Below are 10,013 nucleotides of genomic sequence, written 5' to 3'. Positions count from 1 at the left end.
ACGAGACTACCCTTACAAGGAATTTAGTACAGATACTGAATCGCAACGTGGTAGGATGACTGATTTGTGTCCTTTCAATGGATCGATGCGTTTGAAGGTTTTTTTTTTTTTTATTTTTTGGCATACTCTTGTAAGACTGTATATGAGTATATATACATATATAAATAAAATATATATATAGATATATATATATATATATATATATATATATTCGCCGAGGCTAATCTCACATACTATTTAGGATGGATAGTATGAACATTGAGACGCAGGGTCTGTTTAATTACTGTCGTCCTTATTGTCGTTTTGTTATGTCGGTCTTGTTGTGTCTTCCTAACTTTCGTCCTGCTCTTTCGGTTCTGTACTGTGTAATTACTGTCGTCCTCTTGTCATCTTGTTCTGTCGTCTTTACTTTTACTAAAATTAGCTGAAAAGTTAGCTTCACATTTCAGAGGCTGCTTTAGTACCGCGTGATGCATGCAGTGTTGTTTATTAACCGCAACTTCCCCTTGAAAATTAGCTGACAACATGTGATGGATTTGAAAATAAGTAAGCTTCACTTTTGCTGTATGCTGACAGGATAGTATTAGTTTGTTTTAATTTTTTTTCTTCATGGCTTACAGATGCTGTTTCATTTATGTGTTCGTACTGTTAACCCGTTCAGGTAAGAACAGAGCAAACACAGTCCGAAGGTTTGAGACCATTTTTTACATTGTAATTTATGTTTTATTACATTTTTATTATTATTATTATTAAATTGCAAACTATCAGGAAAACAGTTTTAGTACAAATTTTAATACAAACACAAAACTGAGCATTTTCAGAAATAGTGTAACAATATAAAATTTATGCTTAAAAAAAAAATTCTACCCCAATCTAATAGACACCAAATAAATAAAAAATCAATAATTAAAATAATGTAATTCTAAGATTTTTTTTCTAGACTCTCTCCATCAGGTTGTTGAAGTCACTGAAGGAGGCTCTGTCATCTTGGAGTGCAGTCAAGAAAGTATTGAGCTTGAAGAAAAACAGCTGACAGTCCACTGGAGACACAACGACATCAGAAATGTATTCGACATTATCAATGGAAACGTTTCTATAAAGGAACAGGATCCAGCGTACAAGAACAGAGCAGAAGTTTTACGCGAGGAGCTTAAGAAGGGGAACATCTTTCTCAAACTCACCGATCTTCAGCTCTCTGATGGAGGAACGTATCTCTGTTTTGTCCCAGATTTGGGACTTGAGCACAGCACACAGCTGGTGGTCAAAGGTGTGTTGTAATAACTCTACTTTTGGTCATCAATTTTAGTTTACAGTTATTATTATTAGTTAACTACTGTTATAAGTGTATGTTTGTTTTTATTCCTAATGTTTGTGGGTTTGCCTTAACAGAAAGATCATGCATAACATGCACAACTGCTGAAGTAAGAAGCCACGGTACAGGAGCGAGACTGGAAAAGACTCTGTACCTCCTAATACAATCATCTGGATTCATTCTACTTTATTTGATTGGATAGTGAAGCAGTGAGTGATCCAAATGATTCTGTTAAATATGGCTCAATTCAGACTAGTTCTTTACTGATATACACTGATATGGTTGTTTACTATAAAAAAACTGTTACTTGTATTCTTTTATACTTGTATTCTGTTCGACTGAGAAGTGTATTGAAATGAGATCTGAAGATGAATAAAGATAACATGATAACATTTAATGAAGTATTTTATTTTTTATTTTTTTGCGTTGTTTAAATTAAATCTATAGCATAAGAAATGAAGTAATTTATGTTTATTATGAGTAGCCTACCTGGGGCAATGAAAAATTAACCTTAACAGTTATTTTAAGATGCACATCCACTTCTTTCAGCTAAAACATGTCAAAATTTGGGCTGTCAGTGAAAATGTAATATACGTCTAATTATAGCCATTCTTTGCACTAATTAATGCTGCTCCATATTTTGTACGTTTAACCAATAAAACGTTTCATGTTTTTTTTTCTATATCGTCATAAATATCGTTATTGCAAATATTCTTGAAATATCGTGATATAATTTTGAGGCCATATTGCCCACCCCTACTGCTTCTGATAGCTTTTAATATACGGTTTTATTCTGATTAAAGCTTTAATTCAGCACAGCAACTGTACGCGTCAATGTATTACGCTTCTCATTGCTATGTGAAAATATTTGTATAAATGAAACGGTTGGAGCTGATCTGACGATCTGAATGAGAGATGGAGAGAAAGAGAGAGATGCAGAGCAGGGCGACGCGAGGAACAGGATTGAGAACTGCTGCTTTAGAACATTGGTTTGAATCCATTAGAATCATTAGAATCATTAGAATCATTAGAAGACAGAATCGTGATTCATATATGAACAGATTTTTACGTGCACCCTTTGTTTTCTCTTCCTCTTTCAAGTAGCAGAACATGGCCTTTTTTGCCTGTTCCCGATGGTGTGGTTTATCTGGGTTTGTGATGTAATGGACCTGGGAAAGAAGAAAAGAAGTCCCTTATCCCGTTTTATAGGCATTAAGCTTGAACTTTCAGCTCCGCATTGACTTTCAGCGCAGCAACTTTGCAGATATTGTTTATGCTCAAACAGCAACATTATAAACTAACTAACATTAAAAAGGTGAAATCACAATCAATCACCACTTTAAAAGTTAATAAACAATTAAAGGTGAGCACACTGTAACACGTACCTCTATGTCGAGTATAATGTGACGGTATGCTGAAAATGTTGAACACGACGGCTCCGTAAATCGCTTTGGATAAAAGCGTCTGCTAAATGACTAAATGTAAATGTAAACACAGACAGCACAAACCCATTCATTGTCTTTGCCAGGCTGAATGAACAAATATATCTCACAGTTAGTGACATCAGAAAATAACATTAATGAATGGAGAGATTACTGCAAACACGTAGACTGTAGTAATATCCTTAAGAAACTTCTCTAGTATTACGAGCCGTCAAAACTAAAATGTTTTAAATGAATGCTGCATACTGTCAACCTGTGAAAAGTATCATAAAGGTTTTTTTGTTTTGTTTTGTTTTTTTGGTTATTTTACTGTTGATGGAACATGTAAGCTTGCCTATTGTGTAGATATACCTGTTATGCACATTGCATATTTGTTACATTAGTGTCAGTTTTACAGTTTTGATCAGCATTAATGAACAAAACAACAATTTTGAAAGACACAGATTTGCCTTTAAGTTCACAAATGTTAACTGTAGTAAGGTGACTTACAGTTAACTTATTAATAGCATTTTACTGTTTTATATTCCTGAAATGATTACATTTTAAAAGAATATAAGAAATTTGACAAAATAAGTTTGACCTTTAACTGTTAGCTAAAGGTGGCACACTTTGTAACACATCCATTTACTGTGTGCTCTCACCACCTTCAATAAAACACTTGCACTTTTAGTTTTGACCCAGTTTCTGTGGCAGTTTCTGGCTGCTGATGTGCCTCTGAATCTGGAGCAGAGATGTGTTTCATATCCTCCTGAAACCCAGCTATGGAATTTTTTTCTCTGTAGAGGACTTCATATTTATGGCGAATTTTTCTTTACAGAGATAACAAATGCTTGGGAGTTTTACCATGGCCACTTACTCTCCTTGGAGGCTGACATTAATTTAGTGATAAAATCTTGCATCTTTCCTTTTTCTATCTGTTTTCTGTTTTATGACCACTAAATAGCTTTATGATGGGGGAGAGTTTGGAAACTTTCAAGATCCTTCTGCTGTCTGGTCATGTTGTGCTATGAAATTTAGAATCAGACCTTTGTGTTTCCATGTGCATTATTATAGTTCATATTTGATTACACAGAAGTACAGTACACCCATTTTTTGTAGCTAAATGTGATTGCTTTTGCCTTATATATATATATATATATATACAATTTAAATGAAATTTAAAATAATCCCTGTGGTTTTGATGTGAGGGATTGAAATGCAACTGTCCCATGCCAAGGTTGTTTATTTTACATCACACTTTCAACTGTCGGTTCAGATCTTTAGACGTGTGTGTGTCTGCTTGTATTTTGCAATTATTTTGTAATTGTCAGTCTTTACAGAGATAACAAATGCTTGGGAGTTTTACCATGGCCACTTCCTCTCCTTGGAGGCGGACATTAATTTAGTGATAAAACTTGCATCCTTATGGAAACATGATTATATTTTGTAATTATCACTTAAATCTGATTCATTTTCACATTACTTGTCATCAGGGCTGCTGCTGGGCAAATGGATGCCCTAAAAAAAAAAAAAAAAAAAAAAAAAAACTATAGGGGTCAAAATGGAACTTTAATAAAATATAAATAAATACATTAATAAAAAAACATTATTAACAAAAAACAACAATTCTATAAAAAAAAAAAAAAAAACTAAAATTATATATATATTAAATAAAACATTAATAGCTTAAATATTATCAAAATAAACAATAATAAAATAAATAAAAAACCGCTTCACCCTTTTGTTGTAACAAATTTAGTAGCGACCATGCATAAAATGAAGCAGAAGATATTAGTCACTGAAAAATTACTGAGTACACTTCTAAATAAACAGTTTTAGTTAAAAAAAGAGTAAATTAAGAGCAGGCAGTGTAATAAAACATAGTTAAAAAAAAGTTTCCTCCTATGGCTATGATTTTATTAATACAGTTGATTCATAAGCATTCAGAAATCACACATAAGAAAATGACGTAGGCTAGTTTTACTGTGATAAAACCCATGCTTTGTTAGGGTTGTGATGTCCATATGTTTTTGTTGAAGAAATTATAGAGGATGTAGCAATTGTATCTCAAAAAGGTGGCCAAAAATTAAAGATTAAGTGGATATTTTAATTAAATGTTTGGTCAATATTAATTTGATCATCCTGTAAGAGTGTAACAAAAACAATTATCAGGCCTTTGGCACCCTTTGAAGGGATGTGGCACTATATAATGCATTTTAAAATCTGTTGTTCAGGTCTGTTTTAATTACCATTGTATGTATGTATGTTTATATATATATATATATATATATATATATATTATATATATATATTATATATATATATATATATTAGCCTATCTGTATAGCCTACTTTTTTGTTAATTATTATTTGAAGTAACAAAAACTCGGTTAATGTCTGTTAAGAAACATGGAAACTCAGAGAGAAATTTAAGGCAGATGCGTTGGTGGCGGTGAAACTATTCCCGACATTAAAACACATCATTAACGTCAACAGACAAAACAGTTTCACAGGATGGTGGGCACGAGCGCAGATGCGGTAATTGCGCGTCACGAGGTGCTTACTGCTAATGCATTTTTCATAAATCAACATCTCAGGAGAATGGCTCTGGTTACAGGGTTTCAAATGAAACAGGACATCATTTCATACATGTCCACTGCAGGGACACCAAGTCTTGAGGCATGTTATGAATTTTTGGGAGACAAAACAACTGAATAGGATGATATAGGTTAAATATCAATATTCTTATGAGATATTAGATATTATTCTAAAAATCGGGCCAATTATTACTCCCATTATTAAACTGTCCCAACAGCATTAAGCAAATACAGTGTATACAGATACATTGTGTTTAACGGGACAACCAGTTTATGGAAATTTTTCACATTGGATAATTTTTTCTTATGTTCTGAACAATGTAATGACATAAAAAATATTAAATTCACTAAGGGTTTTTTTTCCTCAATAACATATAATATAATAATATAAAATATAATCACAACAAATAATATAATAAAATTAAATGTGCGCATTAGGAAGTTCCAAAGAACTTACTTCCTTATAGAAAGTCCGAATTAATTTTCCTGTCCAGGAAGAAAAAAACATTTCACCTGTATAACTGTATATATGTTACCTATTGATCTTAAGTTACAAGTGAGGTAGCCTAATGTGTTAATAATCGTGGCTTGAGTTTGAAGTTTAGCTCGTTTTGAAAAGACCACGACTGTAATCCGAACGCTTTGAGACTCAAAGGAACAATTGAACACATGTACAATGGACAACTTTGTTCTCTCATCTTTTACTTTTATTTACAGAATTATGCAAATGATTGCTATCATTTTCGTCCCGTTACTCCTGGGTGGTGAGTAGGCTATTAAAACCATTTCGAGAATAAATTTTCATTTTCACTTTACATATTTCAACTAAATATCTAAAGTTAGGCATACTTGAATAAAGGCCTGTTTTATGCAATTTTGTATTGCATGTAATTAATTTAATTATTAGGCTGCTATACATTTTTCATACAATAAAAAAGAAAACAGAAAAGTATGTTATGAGATCTTAAATCTCCATCAGAGAAACGATTTCTGTTTGTTCATCAGGAGTGTTTGGTGTTGATGTGAAGTCAGTGATGGAGGGAGATTCTGTTACTCTGCAGACTGGTGTTACTGAAATACAGAAAGCTGATCTGATACTGTGGACGTTTGGATCTGACAGCACTCGTATAGCTCAGATCAACAGATTGATTAATAAGATCTCATATTATGATGTTCTTGATGGGAGATTCAGAGACAGACTGAAGCTGGACAAACAGACTGGATCTCTGACCATCACAAACATCACAACTCAACACACTGGATTCTATGGATTTTTACAGATCATTGATGGAAAACAGGTCACACCCAAGAAATTCAGTGTTACTGTTTCTGGTGAGTAGTTTTATAGTTGCATGCCAATTTGACTGGTAACTTTTCCTCTGAATCCATCCTTCAGTTAATCTAGAAGTCTCTTGGAGACAAAACCACAGACCAGAGAAATAGACATAATGCCCAACATCGTGAACATATCAAACTGCATCGTGACATTCATTCATAATAAGATTCATTATATTATCTCATGTTTTCAGATCATCTGTTTGTTCCTGTCATCAGCAGAGACTCTTCACAATGTTCTTCATCATCATCATCATCATCATCATATTGTTCATTGTTGTGTTCAGTGGTGAATGTGAGTCATGTGACTCTCTCCTGGTACAAAGGAAACAGTTTATTGTCCAGCATCAGTGTGTCTGATCTCAGCAGCAGCGTTTCTTTACATCTGGAGGTGGAATATCAGGATAAAAACAGCTACAGCTGTGTGCTCAACAATCCATTCAGCAACCAGACTCAACATCTGGACATCACTCAACTCTGTCAAACATGTTCAGGTACAGCAGAGCTGATATTAGGTGATTTTACAAAGAGCTGATCAGTGTTGGTCATGTTCAGATACATTAATAGCAATCTTAGTGATTCAGTTAGGTAAATGATTCTTTCTCTTTCCGTTATAACATCAGGTTTGTCCACTATAGAGCTGGTTTGTTGTTTTGCTCTGGCTTTGGTTATAGTTTTCTGTGTTGTCGTCTACTGTCACCACAGGAGGTCTACACAAGCAGCTATTCAAGGTATGTTAACGATGCATTTTCTGAATAAAATATGAGTTTTATAAGAAAGTTTTATTTCTACTTCATTCTTTAAATTAAGTAATAATTTTTATACAGGCCAACCTGATGAAGAGGAACATATTGGGTTGACTAATGGTGAGAGACTATTATTTAGTATGACTCCTGTGTTTATATGTGTTTGATGTAGCTTTATTCTGTCCACTGAGACAACAAACATCTTTACAAAGAACTCAATAACATTAAAGGGCTTCACTGATTTATGTGATTATTGCTAATGTATAGTAACGTCAATCGAAAGACATTGTTATTGGTGTTTGTTTTCAGCAGGTGCAGAAACACCTGATCAGGAGAGACATTCACAAAACAGTAAGTTACTATACAACTAATAGATTTGAAGTTTCCCAACTGGGTTTATTTGGCTGATACAATTACAAAGAACATTAACATTCATTCATTTTGCAAAGCAGCTTAAACTGTTTATCCTATTAAAGCTCAGAAAAGCACAACAAAGGTGAAACCCGAGATAACCCAGTAGACAGTCAAAGCAACTAGATATTATAAAGATAAAAAAAAAATAGCTGGATCTATCAAATTTAGGGACAATGATTGAAATTAAGAAAATGAATAGAAAGAGGTTTGTTGATAAGTTTGATCTCTTTTTTCAGGGGATTTTATCGAGACAGATGAAATCACGTTAATGTCAGCAATGGTGGGAGAAACTGTCACGCTACATGATAATGTCACTGAAATACAGGAAGATGAACTGATACGGTGGAAGTTTGCTAAATCCAGAGAATGCAATCAGGCTGAGTTTTATGCCATAGCCAAGTGGAATAAAACAAACAATGAGGAAAACCTATATAATGAAGAAAGATTCGGAGACAGGTTGCATCTGCACCACAATACTGGATCTCTGACCATCACAAACATCACACCTGAACACTACAGGACATTATAAACATCACCAGTGAGGGACGGGAGATCTCAAAGACATCCAGTGTTGCTTCTTATTTGAGTACAGTGAGCCCTTCAAAGAGGTGTAACTGTATCTGTTAGTTACGGGAAGTTTATGTGAAAAATCATAGATGAAAGCATTTTTTTTAAATCAAGAGACACATGATCAGCATTGTGACTGTATGGTAACTCACAGAAAAATCACACTTTATATTCCTCAATGCATCCTATTATAAATCACTGTAGTTAGTGCAATAACATTCAAAACATTTCCTTGTTTTCCCCTTTGCTTCTTTTTCCTTAAAGGATGAAAAAAAGAAAATACGGGACAATCCTGAAGAGAAAAACATATTTCTACTCTTTCTTTTTACAGCCATTTAAAAAAAAAAGTGAAAATCTAATCAGCTGTGAATATTTGAATGATAGAGACTATTTGTATTATATATATATATATATATATATATATATATATATATATATATATATATATATATATATATATATATATATATATATATATACTTTTTTCTTTTTTTAAATTCATGCAACAAGGATTAAAAAAAGAGTATACTTAGCTACCAAAAAAATTTGTTGCACAAATCTGTAAAGCTTTGGCTTGGACTGATGAACTGAAGATAGTAGAAGATGGTGTTTTTCAATGCAACACAAAGTTTTGTTGTGCTTCTTCTGAGGTTTGGAGAATTAAATACAGATGAAACAAAACCTATTTATCATCAAAGCCAGACTGAACGAACAAAACCATTTTGATGGTACTGGTCATGATGAGATATTCAGACACAGAGTACAGATGGATCAACAAAACGCATATCTCACAATTAATGATTTCATACCCACAGACTTTGGAATTTATAAATTTAATATCACAAGGAATGGACAAAATGTATCTCTAAGTCATTTATATCATCTAAGGTGAGTTCCTCAAATCTCTGAACAAGCTTGACCAATTACTTCATGCAAAATTATCCAAATCTGGGATTTTTTTTTTTTATACAGATTCCTCAGAAAACAGAGAGAATGTGCCAGAGGATGCAAAATATCATTGATGAATGGAGAGAATAGACCTACTGAAAAAAAATAGTGACTTAAACTTTATCCTTATTTAAAATCCCTTTAGAAGCCTTTAAAACCAGGGAAATTGTGTTAAAAGTGAACGCTGCATGCTAACCTGTGAAAATGAATATTAATTAATCATTAACTAATAAATGTTCTTTTGACTTTACACTAAATGTTTGTTTTATTGTCCATATAACCTGTTACCATTTACTCTGACCTTGTTTGTTATGTATGTTTTGATATTCATGTTAAGTACAATGCATGCCTGTTACATTTTATAGTGTTCGTCTCAATAAACAAATCTATAATCAGTGATCTTTGAATGTTTTCTGCCCTCTAGTGGATATCATTATTTGTTTACAATTATTATTTTAAAAGTCTTTTATTTGTTTTATTAAATAATTGTGTTGTGGTCTATGTATGTCGAGTGCTAGGACTAATGTATTGGTAAGCATTCTAGCTACCTTGAACTTTGACCTGGTGGCTTTTTCACACCCATTGAATGCCTCAAAACAGTTTACAGTTGAGGTGTGAACTGAACAAACGGAGTTCCTGGAGACTTAGGTCTCTGCAGAGCAAAAGTGGGCGT

General features: G+C 33.1%; 1 protein-coding gene across 1 annotated transcript; it reads left to right on the top strand.

Annotated features, from left to right (window-relative positions):
* The first annotated feature begins 524 nt into the window (after positions 1–524).
* Positions 525–1,581, top strand: LOC109061012 (programmed cell death 1 ligand 1-like). The gene is made up of 3 exons (XM_019078160.2): positions 525–661; positions 941–1,267; positions 1,390–1,581. The coding sequence occupies exons 1-3, from the start codon at positions 610–612 to the stop codon at positions 1,512–1,514; spliced, it is 504 nt and encodes a 167-aa protein (XP_018933705.2). The 5' UTR covers positions 525–609; the 3' UTR covers positions 1,515–1,581.
* The last annotated feature ends 8,432 nt before the right edge of the window (positions 1,582–10,013 follow it).

This window comes from Cyprinus carpio, chromosome B22, assembly GCF_018340385.1.
Source record: "Cyprinus carpio isolate SPL01 chromosome B22, ASM1834038v1, whole genome shotgun sequence".
Classification (NCBI taxonomy): Eukaryota; Metazoa; Chordata; class Actinopteri; order Cypriniformes; family Cyprinidae; genus Cyprinus; species Cyprinus carpio.
This window is presented reverse-complemented; position numbering and strand designations above follow the sequence as displayed.